The sequence below is a fragment of the Branchiostoma floridae genome, chromosome 10, assembly GCF_000003815.2.
Source record: "Branchiostoma floridae strain S238N-H82 chromosome 10, Bfl_VNyyK, whole genome shotgun sequence".
Taxonomy (NCBI): domain Eukaryota; kingdom Metazoa; phylum Chordata; class Leptocardii; order Amphioxiformes; family Branchiostomatidae; genus Branchiostoma; species Branchiostoma floridae.
Window position 1 is genome coordinate 16,732,717 of NC_049988.1, and position 19,700 is coordinate 16,752,416.

At 42.2% G+C, this 19,700-nt stretch overlaps 1 protein-coding gene across 4 annotated transcripts in view; it reads left to right on the top strand.

The window, feature by feature from the left end:
- Positions 1 to 19,700, top strand: part of LOC118424731 (sodium-dependent phosphate transport protein 2B-like) — a 28,955-nt gene that overhangs the window by 3,879 nt on the left and 5,376 nt on the right. For 3 of the 4 annotated variants that reach the window (XM_035833448.1, XM_035833451.1, XM_035833452.1), the window contains exons 2-8: positions 13,919 to 14,138; positions 14,674 to 14,799; positions 15,460 to 15,606; positions 15,935 to 16,116; positions 17,325 to 17,453; positions 18,727 to 18,948; positions 19,439 to 19,625. In XM_035833448.1, the coding sequence (XP_035689341.1) occupies positions 13,946 to 14,138; positions 14,674 to 14,799; positions 15,460 to 15,606; positions 15,935 to 16,116; positions 17,325 to 17,453; positions 18,727 to 18,948; positions 19,439 to 19,625 (1,186 nt within the window). In that variant the 5' untranslated portion in view covers positions 13,919 to 13,945. Of the gene's footprint in view, positions 1 to 9,755; positions 9,942 to 13,918; positions 14,139 to 14,673; positions 14,800 to 15,459; positions 15,607 to 15,934; positions 16,117 to 17,324; positions 17,454 to 18,726; positions 18,949 to 19,438; positions 19,626 to 19,700 lie in introns of those variants that run through there. The other variant, XM_035833449.1, reaches the window with a different exon arrangement.

Genomic DNA, 19,700 nt, shown 5'->3' on the forward strand with positions numbered 1-19,700 from the left:
ATAGGGTGTCAGTCATTTCCCTACATCTATCCAGATATCATCAAATCTACTAACTTTTTATTCATAACTTGACCAAAGTCCCCTATTACTATTCGCCAATGCGAGAGTCTGGTAGAGACTATAGGGTATCTGGTGACTAATTGGTTTACTTTAGCTGGTGTTTGGATTTGAGCAAATTTGATAATCGTCTGAAACGATTTGCCACGCCAAACTACAGCGGCTTAAGCTCTCTTTCCGTTGCAGGATAATCATAAGATCATTCAAATACTTCACCACAAAGCCTTTAGAAGTAGCGTGACGTGGATAAGCGTCACTGGGGTTCAGTCCCGCCAACCCGTCTCCGGTCTACGTGGATTCGCACGCTGATGGCAACAGTACAGGTGTTTGTTATGGTAGCAGAACACACTTTTCGGCCTATGGGGATTTCTATAGTTAAGGACCACAAAGTGGCTGACATCGACGCGGAAAAAATAATAGTAGGGTGCAGTTTTCAAGCTAGACAAGCTAACAAGTTGAAGCCGAAAGTATGACCTACAAAATAACCAAAAACAAAAATAATTTGGAAAAAAACTGCGCCATCTTTACAATGAGGTCATGCGGAACTGCAGTCGACTCACTCGAGGCAGTCAGCTGTTAGTTAAGGTCACACGTTTTGATACACAGAATGGGCAAGCATCATGATCCTATACATACTATCTGAAAGTCGACTCATTATACTACCTTATACCAATTTAAAAAAAGTTCATGTCCCACTGTCTTTCACGTTACATTGATTACAGACGCTTCCGTATTTCGGCCGCACTACGTTTTTACCCCTACGTCATTGACTTCGTGGGTCGTGGAAAATATACTGTGTTCTGCTACCTTAATATAGAAAACGCCAAAAAAGTGTTCTGTTACCTTAATATAGAAAACGCCATGAAAGCCGCTTTTGACGTGCCATTTCATTTAAGATCCCTTTACGTCACCCCCCCCCCCCAAGTTTAGATCCGCTTGTTTCAATAAGAAAAAGTTACCGAAACGTCCAACTGCCAACTTGTTCTTTTTTTCATTTCATCATAAAGTTACAACAATATGCTTAGTGGCGCCGCGCCTAAGCCAGTTTTCAATACAAGAGATCTAGGAAGGCATCCCCCCCCCCCCACACACACACGCACACACACACACACTCGACACGTCATAGATTCGAACGAATGTAAACCTACACCATAATCATCATTATCATCATGATCGGCGCGTATAATTATTTACAGTACTGTTACAGTAGTAGTCCGTAATTGTTTGTGTTTGTGAGTTTAATAATGTGACTGTAGGAGGAAAAGGGCGTGACAAGAGGGAGAGTGAGGGGGGAATCGTTGTACCCCCTCCCATCCCCAGCACATCTATGCAGGTTCACCCTTAGCCATATATGGCATTTTGCCAGCGCGGGTCCTCCTTTAGAATATATGGCCATTACCCTTCACCATATATGGCATCTTGCCATCGACGTACCGGTAGGCGGGGGGAGGACACGCGTGCGTACATATTCAAATCCGTATGAGGTCCGCATGTAACTTTTAGTCTGTACTAGGCTACACGGGTCGCTCGAAAAATTTTAAGTGTCTTTCAAGTAAAACAGTGTTATCTTTATGACTTTCCGCTTGCTCTAAAGACTTTGCTACTCTCTGTTCGATAGATAAATTTAACTACATTCTGGGAGGCGATAATCCTCACTATGTACAAGTAGGTAAATATATCCACGATTGTTTATACCGTAGAACCAATAGTGTAAATGACATGCTAGACTCTTTATGTTAATGTATCCATACCTATAGATATCCATATATGTGTGTTTAGTTGTACTGTAAGTAGTGTTATACATGTACATGTAGACCTTACGAAAGTCGCTGTACTTTTGTCGTGTCAATAAAGATTGTCTATCTATGCTTATTCCATGACAAGAATAAGGCATACTTTGCTAAAGTGATTAGAATAGCCCCAAAGTAGAACAAATTCTATGCTTATGTCCATTTAAGGGGTGCACATTGTGTGTGTTTGCTACCAGTCTATATGAGGCACTAGCTGACTGAACATCGGGACTGATATGTACAAATTGGTCCCAGTTGGGTGTCCCGTCTTGCCAGAGGAGTCCTATGAAAATTGATAGTTTGAATTGATCCATATATACAGGGCCGCAGGCATAGCGCGCAAAGTTGAGTGACCGGAAATTAACCTCATTTCTTTTCATCAGCTGCGTGTTTGTTACCATGACAACTCTTAAGAAGCTGACACAACTAGATTGTTTGTCTATGTATAACGCACAACCCGTCCCAGATACGGTGACTTGTCGGCGAGCTCCTTTTATGGATGATCAACTGGATACTAGTTTGAACTGGATGAAATTAGTTTCAACTGGATGAACTATAATTGATATATGGGATCTGCATGAGATGACAGCACCTTGGGCAAATCATCAACCCTAATTTGGGCAAAGGAAAATCAGATTTGTTATAGGTCAACGAACGCTCGGGTGGATCAATGTTGTATTTGCGTTTATGTTGCAGGAAAATAGGCTCAGTAGATATCTTTATTGTTTGTTTGTAGTTTCCGATAAATAAGCGATCCGAAAAGAAGTTTAACATTACAAGGTTTCATGACAAGCGCCTGCAGAAGATATTTTGACTTCAGAATTAGAAGATGGGGAATGGGTATAAAAGCATGATTTTAAAAGACGGAAAAGATTTCGTTCTTTATGTATCAAATTCATTGCGCGATCTGTCAAATCTTAAGTCACTTCTCGGTCCCAGCGTGCTCGTGAGTGTATAGTCAACAGTAAAATAAACCCGGCCAAACAGGATCAACCTGAGTTCCACGACCTCACGCTTTCGCCAAATATCAAACGTTTTCTAGAGTAATATCATACACAAACAAGGCGCTCATTTACATGAGTGCTACCAACATAATGTTGTTACCTAAAAGTGGATCTAAATAAAGTCAAAGTCCTCATAAGTTGCGTATTGTCTTTCTTATGGCTTAGGTAAGGAGTTGTATGTTACTTTGACTTTTACTGTGCATCGAACCTAAAAGACGGCTTTTTCTGCATCGAACATTACCAAAAACCAAAAAAAAAAGAATGTCAACAAGTCGGAACTCATACAGAGTTGAATACACACATCCGTATAAAGCCATCATTAACCTCGCTTCAAAACAGGGACGAACATGCGCAATTTGGGTAAAAGTCTTTTTTGTGTGATCTCCAATTACACTCAAAACACCCGATGTGCGTCCAAAGTTGAGTGACCGGGAATAACCTATTCTCAAAGCAAAGTTTCGGCTCCGTTGACGTGTTTTTAGATGTTTTGTTGAGCGGTTGCGAGGTAAATAAAACGATTAGAATTACAAAGCCCAATACAAACGCCTAGGGACAAACGCGTCAACAAAATAGCTGGAGCCGAACTTCTGCTTGGAGTTATGACTTTAAAAAAAATGATAGAAACTTTTTTTCTTAGCTAAATGAATGGATTTTGGAGGGCTGAATATCTAGAAATTAGATTGAATTGAATACAGTAAAGTGAAACCCAGAAATGCGACATTTTCAAGAAAATGCAGAATGTTTTCTCCGTAGCCTTTTGTTATAAGCTACTCGCACACAATCCTATACCGTTAGGCTTGTCCTTGTAGGCATCCTTCCATCTTTGCAGATGATGGTAGCGCTCTGTCTGAAGTCACGGTGCTTTGCAGCGTCTGCTATGGCTCTGCAGGCCGATCCGGACATGGCAGTCACGGCCACAGTTAGGACATATGAAGGCAGAGGGGTTCCCATGTTGCAGTGCAGTTTCTCTTTGCGTTTACGTCTCCTTAACTCTAGATGCTCAGTTCGTCTTTTCTGTCCCTTTATTGTGTGCTAGTGGCCAGGCGATCCTATACACCTTTCTCACGCGGCGGCCATGATAGATCGAAGAAGAGGTCAATGAGGCAAACAGACAAAACTTATTTCTAAAATCAGGTCCCATTTAGTTTTCCCCCAAACCACACAAATTTTCATGATATAAGATAGAATAATAAATATTACAAGAAGTGTTATGCACCGAAAGATGTAGCAATTTAGAGTAGTGTAGACTGACCCCATAGTCCCTTAAGTGATGCAAAATAAAAACATAATAATGCAATTTTTAACGAATTTGCAGCCATTCACTTATTGGTCGATTTCCTAATTGGCAGGCTACCATTGGTCGAACTGCTAATTATGATGGACAGCCTTTTGTTTGCCACATTGAACTCGTTTTAGATCTATCATGGCCGCCGCGTGAGAAAGGTGTATAAGAGTCTGGAATAGTACGAGGGAGGGGTTCCTCAGAGAGAGTGACAACGCCCTGTCATGATGATGATGATCTAGCCTAAGCTATGTTCAGATCAGGGTTGTAGCCAGCACCTGTCATTCAGTCCTTTGAAGAAATTTTGCAGCTTGGGACTGAAAAAAGTTTTTCCCATCCCGTCCCCTGGGATAGACAAAAAGAAATTGATATGTTAAGATATAAAAAAAATCTGAAACCCATGTGTTCTTCTTCACCAAAACAGATGCCATTGAACAGCTTAGTCTACAAGCACATTTTGCACATCAAAATGCAGGAAATAGTGTTTTTAGAGGGTCTTGATTTAAAAATTTTCTGGGACCCAGACCCCCTAGAAATGACGCGTAACGTCACACCATGCCTTCGGTGCTCGATAGGATTCCCATTCAAAATCAAGGGGACTGAAAATGATTTCAGGTTGGCTACAACCCTGGTTCAGATACAGGCGAAAGAAGAAGAATAAGAAAGAAAACACACCAGCAAAAACAATATATCTTCCCTACTGGGGAAAATATATGATAATGCTGTTACCAAGGATGATAGCGCCTTGGGCAAATCACTCACTATTTGGGGCATGTGTTGATGCAATATGCTACACTTCGGTAGCATTGTACGTGTCGTGGCTTGCATACGCGTGGCTTCTAGGCCATCAGCTTGGCCGGTGCAATGGCCCACATTCAATATCATCATGTTAGTAAGTTAGTACAGTAGAAGTCGCTTAATTGCACGGGCTATTTGCCAGTGAATTTGGTGCAATTATCCGGCTGGTGCAATAATGCGAAGTTATCAAGCTTGACCACACCGGTTTGGGATTATGGGATTCCGTGCATTTAACAGAAGTGTGCGTTAATCCGTTGTGCAATTAACTGGCTTCTACTGTATTTACTTTTGTTCACTTGCAATTAGCCCCATGAGTATGAATTTGCAATAAAACCTTATATATATTTATCTATTATGTACTTAACACAGATCTTAGTTTTGTAAGATGAACCCAAGGATTTTATACATGTACAATAGCCTTTAAAAGTAAAACAAGAGATTTTTTACACACAATTCAAAAAGGTGTGAGATTAGGTGTTTATTTAGGCATAAGAGACTTATACTAGTGTCGGCATCATCTTGACAATTGTACAAGTTGAGTTTGACTTCTTTTTGGAAGCAGCGGAAGACGAAAATACTTTTTTATACACTCACTGATCTAAGAAAATGCTATATCTTAATCTTATCTATACTAGCTGCCTAGAGGACTTGCGCAGTCGGTCTCTAAACCCACGATGGTACAAATGCATTGACTTTAAGCATTTTAATACGGCCTACTTATCACATTATTTTAGCTCAAAAAAGTTTTACAACCGAAAACCGTGGTAACTACTGTTAAAGGTGATAATAACACAATCTGACGCGTGACAGATACATGTGCATCATATACAAACTATGTTACATTACAAAAAATAATTCAAACTACTTACATCGGATTTTATTACATTGCGCGAATACAAGTATTTACCGCCAGCAGTCCCCAGTGATACAGAGAGACTTTGAAGCCCAGTTGAGTTGTAAATTATATTATAGTGTATGTCCTACTCCACTCCAGGCCCGGTTCAGGCCCACCCATTTCCTTCTGTTTAAGTGTGTACCTTGAGAAAGAGACTCACGAGGGGTCTGGAGAGCTTCGTTTGAATAGGGTGTCAGAAGGTGACCACCGATCTAGCCTGTATTTCGCGGTCTCCTTAGGGTTCAGGTTCTGTACGACAGGCAGAAACTGTGGTGACTTCCCACCCAAACATCTGCTTGGAGATTGGGCTAATTGGCTGCGCTTCGAGATATGTCCCCTTCAACCCTTACTTATCTACTTTGTCTTTCAACTTTGATTTGTTTACGCTTGATCATGAATACATCTTCGGCACTCTGATGTTTCAGGCCTCATTTAAACTTCACAGCCGGGTACGTTTGTCTTAGAAATCCACTAACAGACAGCTCAAATGATACAAGGCATCAGAGTTGAGAGATATGTTGTTCGTGACTGACAAAAATAGCAGTAAAAAGTCGGCAGCCATCGATGTTATCATTTGATGAGATTTCAAAAGCACTTTATCGCTCAAAGCCTTGTCATTTTCATCCTTAATCAGTTACTACACATCTGTCAACGCTGCCATGGCGACGTCCTATCTTTCAGATCCGCATAACTTTTACATCTTATTTGACATATAGATACTGTATACAATGTATCTTGCTGCATAATCAACTAAGAAAAAACAGGAAAATTATCTGCGATTTGAGAGACATAGTTTTCAAACCTGATGACACTTCTTATCTATCTATCTTACTACCTAGTACATAGTATCTTTGACCTCCATTTTGTTTGGAGACAAGATGTATAGATATGAAGAAGACATTTCAGGTCACAAGAAGTAGATATAGATATATCTTGTTGCATAATCAACTTATAAAACGACTGGGAAGTTATCAGAAAAACGATTTAAGAGACATTTTTCCAAACCTGATGACACTTCTTAATCCATCTACCTACCTACCTACCAAGTCTCTTTAACCTCCATTTTGTTTGGGGACAGGATATATAGATATGAAGAAGACATTTCAGGTAACAAGAAGTAGATAATCTAGTCGTAAGAATGTTACATTGAAACAATCACGTTTCCATACGTGTAACTGCATTTCGATACATACGCATCTTCCCATTTTCGCAAGAATACAGGGTTTTCTCAAGCAGTTGTTCATTTGAGAGTAATGTTAAAACCGCCTATTATAATGACAATAGCGGCTTCGTGCCAACTTTGACCCGTAGTACCATCTATAATCATTAATTACCATCAATTACATTTGTTAACGTTAGGCATGCATGTGTGTGTGTGTGTGTGTGTGTGTATGTGTGTGTGTGTGTGTGTGTGTGTGTGTGTGTGTGTATGTATGTGTGTGTGTGTATGTATGTGTGAGTGTGGGGGGGGGTGATGTGTGGTGTGTATGTGTGTGTATGTATGTGTGTGTGTGTGTGTGTGTGTGTATGTATGTATGTGTGTGTGTGTGTGTATGTGTGTGTGTGTGTGTGTGGGGGGGGGTGATGTGTGGTGTGTGTGTGTGTGTGTGTGTGTGTGTGTGTATGTATAGATGTGTGCATGAATGGGTTGCAAATTGCAGTACACCTTTTAAACCGTCTATCATTTTGCATATAAGTAACATCAGTAGATGTTCTAATGCACAACACCTACTGCAAGCCCCACAGAGGCCTCACAGGAACAGACCTTTAGTTTAGGGCACACTGACTTAATTGCCTGTTCTGAAAAAACGTGGCCACATGTGAGCCAAACAGCATCCCTGGTCACTCAGAACTTATGCTTGCCAGAGGATCTACTCTCCAGGGTAAGGGGCACATGGTCAGTAAAACATTATTGAAAAGGCGACGACTGTCTCTTTGTCTCTTACACTCTTACTAAAGGTGAACATAAGACAAACCAAGCCTGGGAAAGAATGGACTGGATGTTTAGTCTTGTGGTTTAGCAGCATTTTTTCAGCACTGGATTTGTTCCTCTTTTTTTCGCCCTTGCGCATACGTCTTGGGGTCTCCAGAGGACGTCATCCATAACATTAGGCCAAATTAGCCTTAAAAAATGTGCGGGTGCACATTTTGCCTGCAGCTCTGTCTCACCTCGCCCTAGGTCGCTGTCGCCTGTAATAATTTGTCAGTCCGGGTGTCTGGCTTCGTGTCTGGGTGTCCATATGTCAAAAAAAAATACAAGAAAAACCACGTCACAGCTGCATTATATTGATTAAGTCTTCGTAGGAACAATGCCTTTGTAAAACCGAGCTCTTTTATGAATCCTGTTTCATTCACAAGTATCTAGGAGGTGTTTCAGCCAAACTTTGTACGCCTTGGTATTTTGCTTGAGGGCATCTCGGCACTACCTGGCGCAGTGACATGGTGAACTTCGTGCTGGATCAGCTATTAACACCTCAGGTGTGTCACTATCGGCGTCAGCGACCTTTACCCGAACTCTTCATCAATGATGGTCAGAAGTCGCCAAACTGCGGCTCGATATCACCAGATAGATAAGGGCATTTTCGCTTAAAAATCTAACCTCATGCTTTGTAACTTGAAACTTTTTCCCGATATGACGGTTTGGGCTTTGCAAATATGGGGTGCTGTATACAATGGCGCTAATATGAAATGGTTTTGGATTTCAGAATTCTTTGCGATTCGGCAGTTTTTGCTACAAATCGCATTGCAAACAAGAGCTGCCTACTACTCAAAAATCATAGCCACAGCATGTTCAGAACTTGAGATATCAAACCAGGACGTTCCGCTACAGTACCGTAACAGGCTGCTAGGGGGCCCAAAATCTAATCGTTTGCAGGTCTCATCAAGACCTACTCAATTACCAAATATCTATACAATCCATTCAGGCGTTCTTGAGTTATGCTGGTCTTCTACATACATACATACAAACATACATACATACAAACATACAAACAAACGCTTCCCAAAATATAACCTTCTCGGCGAAGGTAATAACTGGTTTCCACTGTACATGTACTTGGTACGGTGGTCGTAACCTCCGACCATTGACCACTATTTAAAAATCTCACGATAGACAAGAGCACCCCGGGCTATCGAAATGTCAAGTAGAGCTCTGACTCTCATTAGGCGACCTTGGAATGGGTTCACGCGTGTAGATATATTCAAATCACGCACAATTTGCAGCTGTGATGATAAAATCACAGAGAAAATAAGAGGAGGCCAGGTAGGCCGACAGCAACATACTTAGACATGCTCAGGAAAGACACTGGCCTTGGAGTTGACAACCTACATCAAGCTATGACTGACAGAGACATATGGAATGCTATCATCGCTCGAGACCAGAAGGACTCGTCTTAAGCAAGTAAGTAAGCAAGCAAGATGATAAAATATGCCATACACTTCTGTAGCACTGTCTCACAACGTGTGTCCACAAAGCATATATACAGCTGCGTATATATTCAAGTTCATTTGAAGTCCATATGGAATTCTTAGCCTCCACAAGTCACTGAAAAAAAGTTGTACTTGGAAAAATTTTGAAGGATAAAATGCCACATCCGTGTCGCCTTCTTGCGACAGAGAAAGAAAAAAAGGAAAAGATGTCGTTGCTTTCGAAATAAAAGGACTAAATGACAGTTACTAATACCTGTTGACAAGTTGACGTAAGTTGGGCACTCTACGGTAACTGTATTGGCGAGAATATTAAGATTATTCACAACGCAAGGTTGAAGACTCACATGACATGTTTTTCAAACCATCGAAACACTAGAGAATGTCCGGACCTGTACACGTATTACTGAAAGTTTGTTACGAAATGACTGAAGTTTTGATCTCCTGCGGACTTTAGTTTGCGGTTAGAGGCTTCCAAAACAACAAACCATCAATCAAGAGTAAGTGGCTGGTGACAGGTATAAATCACGAAGCAAAGTTCTACATGCTATACATAGCCCGTGCATTTGCATACTTGATCAACCACTCGAGACAGAGTCGAGTTTGTTCGGCAACGAACGCCCGCCCAGGTCTTACTGAGAGCCGACTGGTGAAAGGTGAGGGTCTCAACGAAGACATCGGAAAAAAAGGTTAGACTTTGTAAAATAACTGCCCTGTTACATTGTTTTAACTTCTTAGCGTGCTGTAGGGGTTAGCGATAGCGCATCTGAACACTAGATTCAAGGGTTTGAATCCTGATCTCTTGTGGCTTGCCCGACTCGCCGGCGCTAGAAAAAGTCCACGGTGCACTTACGTGATCGACTTTGTGCATTGTTCTTGTCTTAAAGATCGTACGTGATCTCTTTCGGCACATGAGAGCTGTATATGCTGTACGTACAGAACCCGTGGCGCTGCAATCACTGTATAAACTATATATATATTGTTTTGTACACTTCACCGTATAATTTAATTAGCTGTTTAACCAGGTAACTTGTAAAATTTTGGTGTCCTATAAAGTCTTCTTAATAGTAGCTCTAAATGTCGAGGAGGCATGGCCCTGATGCCGACGAAGAAATGGCAGAGTTCCCCCTTTCCTGTCAGGGTCATGCCTCCTCGTAATTTAGAGCTCGCAGACTCGTCGTCCGATCGATTTTCGCCTAATGTGAGGGAGGTATTATGCTTGGGTCACAGTTCAAACCCCGACCCGGATACTCCCATGTACGCCTCATACGGATATATACGCAGGTGTGACCCCACCTTTACCCTCTCCGTCAACGCAATCTAGGCGCGTGTATGTGAAAAATTGGGTGGGAGACCATTCACTTAGAATAGAGTACGGCTTCTAGTTTACTCTTGTTGGAAAAGATGTTTATTTTCTGCTGAAAAGAAACTCTCGAACACTACAAAAAGAGTCAGCATGCATATAGTACGCGCAACCGACAAAAACACGGTGTGAGGGCCGTTCTTTCAAACCAGGTACCTTGACCCGAGAAAGAACCCTCTAGATCAAAACAAATTAAGCGCTGTTGTGAACCACTGAGCGGTGAACTCTCACTAAAAAGATTTCAGTTTGTCCTTGTTTTCTAGAATGAAGGTCTTTTCTCTGTTGAAACGAAATTTTGGCACTCTTAAAAAGTGTCAGCAAGCAGTACGCGCAACTGACGCTACCCCACCGACAAGGAAACGGTGTGAGGACCAGCCGGTCACGAGATAGTCAACCCCCCTAAGGTCTAAACAATTTGGACGCTATTGTGAAACATTGAGCGGTGATCTCCTAAAAAGACAACATAAGGACTCCAGATTACCCTTTGAAAATCAATTTTTTTCTGTTGAAACGAAATTCTCGAACTCTGAAAGCAACCGACGCTACCCCACCGACAAAGAAAAGGTACTTCCTTCGTGAGGGTCTCGTCAGATTCGTCGTACGGCAGATTTATGATTGTAAATTGAGGTCATTCTTATCTTGGGGCAGTCGTGGACAGGTCTTACAATCAATTAAAAAGGTTGAAAGTAGCCCTATATAGCCTTTTGAAGTGTGTCGTTATTCACTGTGTCGGGGTACGGGTTTGAAAGGCGGACCCCAAGCCTCACACCACCTACCCATGCCCAAGAAAGTCTGGTTTTAAGTGCCTTTCCCAAGGGCACAAATTCGGTAGCATGACAGGTTTTGGACCCAGAACCTCTGGGTTATGGGCCAAACAGCCTGCAGTTACTCCTCACGACCCCACATCGCTGTATGACCCCACAACCCCCTGTCTTGATATCGAGCCATTGGGTTAAACTGCATCTAATTTTAAAACGTGACGCTTTTTTTCGAATTCTACAAAGTTTAACGTTTGTGATCAAAGCACCCTATAGGAAGGAGCCCTCATTGTTTAATCTTTCGCGGAAAACACAACTGTCTGTCTGGGCAGAACTGTCTACAACTCGATGCACAAGTTTTAATGCCCGCGGAGGATCGGTTAATTCAATGGTGGTACTGTTTTACAGAGATATGTGTGTTTGTTGCATTTCGGGCGGCATACATAGTATACAACGTTATCTATAGAACGTTTCGTGTAATTGCAATTATGGTATTTGGTACATGCGTTTAGGTTGTAGACGAGACGGCGAGGTTTCATTTTGAGCCTCCTGGCGGTTGACCTTGGTACTGCAACTGGACTTCCTGTTTTTGGTATCTTTGGCTTTGGACATGCTTTGTTCTTGATGTCTTTTTTATGTATAATAGCGTTTAATGTTTGGTGGAAGTGGTGGAAGTTTGGGCCCTGTTTGTTTTGCCGAAATGGGCGTAGCTCAGATGAAAGGTCAAATATGCAGCAGTTAGAGGTTTGTGTCGTGACAAATGTAGAAACTTCACTACCTCGTGTGCACTCAGATTTTGTGTTTATATTTGTATTGGCTGGATTGTGATTTGTTGGTTAGTATACCTAAGTCTGTTATGCACGGATGTTCATGTATAAAGTTTTGCTTAGTCATAGTTCTTGGTTCAGGACAACGCCTCTGCAGTTTTGATCACAGTTGCAAACATTGTAAACACCCTTTTTCTTTTTCTTTACGTTGTAATATCAGTATGATTGCTATTATTTGTACGGGTCGCAAATCATCTGTGATAATGCTAATATACAGGCTTCTTTTGTACTTGATTTAAAAAAAAGAGAACAGTCCATTCATGCAAAACATAAGTGTGTTAATTTCACGATAACGGATGTCACCCAGTACAATGCATGGCAACGCCTTGAAAGGTCACCGTCATTATGATGCCGCCAGTAATTATATGCAAATTGCTGTAAAATTTGAGACTGGAGGGCAAAATCTGTCTCTTTCTCTCTTCGTTATCTATCCAGGGCCGTTTCCTTGTGGGGCCCAGCAAGGGTAGTTTGTTGGTGTAAAGATACTTGCTGGACGGGTGGTGGTGATTGTTTATCTCTGACTGTGATTAACTTTGAAGAAAACCTACTATTTGTCCGAACTTTAAGCGTTCGTCCAAACTGATTCTATTATCATACTAAAACACAGCAGCGACAAAAAAAAAACTTAATGCGTCATTCGTAGGGTGTTGTGTTTGTTTGTTTGTTTGAACCTTTATTTTTCTTTATTCTTCTAAACTTGACAAATCTCAGCCATCACTATATACCTCGCGGATTCTCTCTAAGCAGAGGTTAGGCACCGGCTTTATGAGACGTCTTTTTAATCAAGCGTTTTCATATATTATTCATTGTTTACGTTTGTCAAACGTATTGATAGCAAAAAAAATGTATTTAGGTCAAAATAGATAGAGATAACAAATCCAAAGGCCTAAAAAGACGCCCAAACAAGTCGGGGTAGTGACACTTTATTTCCAGGCTTCGCGCCGAGTTTAAAATACTTGATCTGGATCTCACAATCATAACACCGCTATAGATATGTTTAATACACTATTCTCGGTGCATACCTAAGTAGTTTTACTCTTTATTTTTAGGGTTCACGTCGACTCTGAACCACCGCCGTGTACCATACTGATCCTGTGGCAGTACTAGCGCTGGATCTGACAATCATAACGCTGTAGATGGTTTCAATAGATAAGTCTAGGCGCATCCCAAATACTTATTTTTTGTAGGCTTAACGTCGCCATGTACCGTACGGATCTTGTACCGGTACTTGTGCTGGATCTGACAATCATAACACTATAGATAGTTTCAATGGATAACTCTAGGTGCATTCTCCTTACTCTTTATTCTCCAGGCTTCACGTCTGCTCTGAACCACCGTCATGTACCGTACGGATCTTGTGGAAGTACCTGTGATGAATCTGACAATCATAACACTATAGAAATGTTACATTTAGAGAGAGATAACTTAGTGTATCTTAAAGTAGTAATGATATCACTCTTTATTTTTCAGGCTTCACGTCGACTCTAAACCACCGCCATGTACCGCCCGTACCCTGTAGCAGTACTTGTACTGGATCTGGCAATCGTAACACTTAGTGTATCCTGAAGTAGTAACATTACTCTTTATTTTTCAGGCTTCACGTCAACTCTGAACCACCGCCATGTACCGCCCGTACCCTGTAGCAGTACTTGTACTGGATCTGGCAATCGTAACACTTAGTGTATCCTGAAGTAGTAACATTACTCTTTATTTTCCAGACTTCACGCCGACTCTGAACCACCGCCATGTACCGTACGGACCCTGCGCCTCCCGTGGCCGTCCCCATGCCCGGCCCAGCACCAGGGCATATTAAGGTCTCCGAGTCGCAGGCTGACCTGGTCCGGAACATGGAGACCCAACCCGCCAAGGGGGCCCAGCAGGAGGAGTACGATCCCTGGCACGTCGCTAGGCTCAAGGACGAGGGCACCAAATGGGGAGGTGAGGCAGATTCTTTCACAGTGAGGGTATAAAACGTACTTCTTACTTGTACTTAAATAGATACTTTATTGTATAAATTGGGGCACAATTGATTTATCTCATTTTACCTTGACGTATGTCTGTGACTGATTTTGAGTTCACCCTGTGTTTGCTTTCTGTAAATTGTAATAATTTGTTGTATATTTCCGTTGTCCTATTTTGTATCATCTTAATCTGGACTTCAAGAAGAGCAGTGATGTATCACTAATGGAGATCTCAAAACCTCCCCTCTGTGTTACAAAAGGCAGTGGATGCGACCTGAAAACTCTGACCATTTCCAAAATCATATCAGGTTGCTTGACTAACTGCAATTTGGGTACATCCGGCTGCTTGACTAACTTTTTTTGGTGTACATTGTTATTTGGATGTCTAACGTTCATTGACATTCTTATAAAGTTTTGTGAATGAATGAATGAATGAATGAATGAAAGGAACGAATGAATGGAAAGAAAGTAAGTGTTTTTCATGACCCTTGACTGTACCTGTCTATTTTCAGAATTAGACAGTAAAGGCAAGGCCCTGCGCGTGGTAGGTTATATTATGAAGCCGCTGCTGCTGTTGGGGCTGATCTATCTGTTCATCTGTTCCCTGGACTTCCTCAGCTCGGCCTTCCGACTCTTGGGTAAGCGTGGAACCAGATTCAGATTGTTTTATTTCATTTGGTCTGGTACGCGACATATTCAATATTCACATGAAATGCACCAAGAGTTACAACATTCATAGACATAGACGTAGCTAAAAAATATAAGTTCACCTGTAGTTTTAAAAACTTGACGTATTCCGCTTAAAATATAGAGTGACAACAGTAGGCAAACATAGCTAAATATACCAGCAAATCTCCCACTCTCTCTCTCACGCACTGCAAAATATTTGACTAGTTTACAGTCATATTGATTCTTTGGGATACTTACAGTTTGTACTTCGGATAAAGGTATGCAAAAATGTCATTGAAAACTCGGTATTATTAAGAGTCAGCGTGGTAGAGTAGTTATAAGGCCATTTTAACCACTGAGTAATGCTTTGAGCTCTCGTCATCAAATAATGACATTGCCAATGAAATGTTAAAAAGTTTTGTATGAAGGATGAAAATCTTCATATGTAGGATGGAAAGGCTTACATGTAGATACGGCAGAATTCGAACAGTCCGTTCAGAATCGTTTTGTAGACGTCTACGCATGCCCGAGTAACCGCTTTTTGGCGAGTCGATTAAATGCTAAGAAAAGTCCTCTTGTCTATCCCAGAAGCTAAACGATTTGATTTTTGTACCCCAATTAACCAATAGGAGGCAGAGCTGCGGGAGAAACCCTGAGTAACAACGAGCTCCTAACCAACCCTGTAGCGGGCCTGATGATTGGCGTGTTGGCCACCGTGCTGGTGCAGAGTTCTAGTACTAGCACCTCCATTGTCGTCACCATGGTTGGAGCGAGCAGTAAGTATAACTCTCCAGTACTGATTTCCAAGCAGATGTTACGGTGCCATTAAATAGATGAAAGGATAATAGCCGGCCAAAGGGAGTCACACGGTTACAGGATACATACTGCCAGTCTGGCTTCAAACCTCTGTCAGCTTTTGATCTTACGCTTCCGTAGGATCTGCTTGGAGATTACCCAGTATTGCTGTCTGTGTTTGCCTGTGTTCCCGCTGCAATTTAAAAAAAAAAATGTTCTGCAAGTACGAAGTACTACACTTTAACTGGTTCACAGTGCTACCATGGCTACAATACAGTTAAGGCAACTGTATATATCATCATTCTGCAGTTCTGGAGGTGAAACCAGCAATTCCTATCATCATGGGAGCGAACATCGGCACCTCGGTCACCAACACCATCGTCTCACTAGCGCACTCTGGCGACAAGGACGAGTTTCGCAGGGCTTTCGCCGGTGCGACCATTCATGACATGTTCAACTGGCTCAGCGTGATCGTGCTTTTGCCGCTGGAGGTAAATATTCACTGGCGAATTTGGAAGTCTACTCTACTGCACTGCACTGCTCTTCTTAGTACTCTACTTTACTCTACTGTGCTTTACTGGTAGTGTAATCTACTCTCATGACTCTACTCTACTCTCTACTCAACTCTCATGACTCTACTCTACTCTTAGTACTATACTCAACTCTCATGACTCTACTGTATTCTACTTTACTCGACTCTACTCTACACTGCACTGCTCTTCTTTTAAGAAGAGTAGAGTAGAGTAGAGTATCAAAATACTCTACTCTACTTTACTCTACTGTGCTTTACTGTACTGTGCTCTAATCTACTCTCATGACTCTACTCTACTCTCATGACTCTACTGTATTCTACTTTACTCTACTCTACTCTACTCTGCTCTGCTCTTCTTTTAAGAAGAGTAGACTAGAGTAGTGTAGAGTAGAGTAGAGTACTCTACTGCTCTACTGCTCTGTACAGTACTGTACTGTGCTATGCTCTAGGCTACTCTCCTCTACTCTACTTTACTGTATTCTACTTTACTGTATTCTACTCTACACCATACTACATTCCACTGATCCACTATGCTATACCCTACCCTACGTACACTCTATACTATTGTACTCTACTGTACTCCACCCCACTGTACAAAAACATAGAGAACCCGGTAAGACGGAAAGAAATTAAATTAGTTGAACCTTTTCAGATTGCCTCTTTCGTTCGCCCCCGTTTTTCCGTGAATTCTTCCAGGAATATCACATTATCTTCAACTGTTGCAGTCTGGTAAGTTTCCCACAGATTATGGAAAGAGTGGGGCTTTTAGTCCACCTTGTTTCTAAGAAAAAAGCCTAGTCCTACATGTCCCCACAAAGCCAACGATAGTACATGTATATGAATAGTCTCTTGTGCAATTTAAGTCAATCATTGTCCTTGTCACATGCATGTTTCCTATGTCTCCACCACCACGTATGTTTTACATGCTATGTAACTGTAGTCTCTAACAAACTGACGCTGGCTGTTATAGGAAAAACAATTTGCCAGGGGAGTTTTGCTACCAGAGGAGTTGGTCGGCCGCGCAGCCTTCGGAGGAACTGACTCCCCTGGCCAATTCTCATATTTTTTGCCGAATTCTACGATCCCCATACGTAGGAAGGCCTTGTGGACGCTGACTGGACTGCAACTAGCCCTCGCGGCATCTGAACTTTCTCTTGTATCTTCCAGGTGATATCAGGTTACCTCTTTCACCTGTCGGCCGCCATCATCGATTCGTACAACATCCAAACTAACAAGGACGCCGAGCAGGAGATTTTGAAGGTCATCACCAAGCCCTTCACTAGTCTGGTCATACAGGTCAGGAAACCAGTTCTCCAAATCAAATATAGTACTTACTGGGATGTTCGACTGGATCATTCTGTTTCTTCCAGTCTTCCTCAACTTTCTGACTTAATCGCTCAGGATACGTGACTTGTTGCATGTGTGACGTCATTAATGGGTCAAGGGTTGTTGGAAGCCAACATCGCTCCAAGCTCATCCATTGCTGATGTCACACGCGCACTTGAGTCACGTGTCCAGAGAGATTGGGTCTGATAGCTGAAGCGAACTAGGCGATTCTGTCGAAAATTCCAGCTGGTTCAATTTCGGAGTTGGACAACATTTTACTTAATCATCATGTATCGTACCAACTGTGTTAAACTTTCATGCTAAACGAAATGTTGGTTGCACTTACATTAGCTGTACAACTACTCTATTTCGCTGTACACAATCTTTATGGTTTGCTAATAAGCAACTACATTAGAACATGAAAACGGTGGTGTGAACAGTACTTAAGGTCTAATGTTCCTACTATGCTAAAATCATTGCATCGAACATTTGGTATCTATAGTTGAAGAAAACCTTCCGAAAGTACCTGTAGTTTTGTTGTGTCAGTTAACTTCTGTAGCATTCAGAAACAGAACTGTACAGGCACATTTTCGTAGACCAATTATGCAACAGCATTGGCTCAACTTTCCTTGTTTAAGTCCTCTTTGTTCTGACGCTGCAAAATATATTTTCTGCCTTTTGTAAAGAAGAGCATTTTAATTTCCTGATCCTCATTAGATGTGTGTGAACAAAATGACGAAGAGCATTTAAAAAAAATGTTGTTGCAATCGCCTTGCAAATGATATCTACTGACGTGCGTATTCACAGCCGAGCACAACACAGAGGTTCTGGGTTCGAATCCGTTGATGTGCCACCGATCTTGTGCCCTTTGAAAATGCACTTTACACGACTTTACTCACTTCACTCAGGTGAAAATGAGTACCTGGCCTCGGTTGCGACCGTCCGTCAGATAGGACGTTAAATGAAGATCCTGTATTTGAGGATAGCCACATCTCAAGCACGTTAGAGAACCCACCACACTTGTCGAAGAGTAGGTGTCCGAGCTTAGTGTGAGTGGATCAAGTAAATCTGGATATGCAGCTTGTACTGTTCTGTACAAACCTGGTGTGTTACGCCATGAGGCAGTTTATCGGATATGCAGCTTGTACTGTTCAGTACAAACCTGGTGTGTTACGCCATAAAAGGCGGTTTACCGGATATACGAAAGAAACAGACAAACACTGACCATCTTTGATTGTTGCAGATCGACAAGAAAGTGATCACCAAAACCGCACAAGGTCTGAACGAAACCGGCAGTCTGCTGAAGGAAGGGGACTACCTGTTCGCCAACACGGGTCTGAGCGAGAGCGAGCTCGGTGTGGTGATCCTCATCCTGGCCCTGATCATCCTGTGTGTCTGCCTCGTCCTCATCGTCAAGCTGCTGCACTCCATGCTGAGGGGAAGAGTGGCCTACTGGACCAAGAAGGTGAGTAATAAGTTCAAGTTTTGACCTAGTTCTCCCAAATCTCGCGAGAACTAGGTCACTCCGTGATCAAGATGAACTGATAGCCATCGAAAATTTGGTACGTGAGTCTACCTTCAATAACAGTCACTGATTGATGAAAAATTCTAGTAACTGTTTACATACGTGACTAATGAATCTCTTCAACGACATGTTGATATGATTTTATGGATGACATCCACGCGTGCATCAAGTTTCGGCCGTTTCGAGAAATAGATAAAAGTTTCGTTTCGGCAAGAGAATCCTAGCCTGAGTATCATCCTCCGTAGTAACCGCTGGCTCACGACTTTCGTGGTTAGCAAGCGAACGTCGTGAGCCAGCGGTTACTACGCAGGATGATACTCAGGCTAAGAGAATCCACTTTCCAGGTTTTGATTACATAGTTTCGCGGGTTTTTATGGGCCGTAATAAATCATTGCTCCAAGTCAGGTCTAAAATCGGTATTTTTCCACAGATCATCAACGCTGAGTTCCCCGGCAAGGCTGCGTTCCTGTCCGGTTACCTGGCCATCGCGGCCGGGGCCGGTATGACGTTCATAGTGCAGAGCAGTTCCATCTTCACCTCGGCGCTCACGCCACTGGTCGCCGTGGGAGTGCTGCACCTCGAGCGGTGCTACCCGCTCACGCTCGGGGCAAACATCGGTAAAGCCCCCTTTACAATCAGGAAAATTTAGCTCCCGCCCAATTTTCCAAACAGACTTCAAAATTCACAAGGGG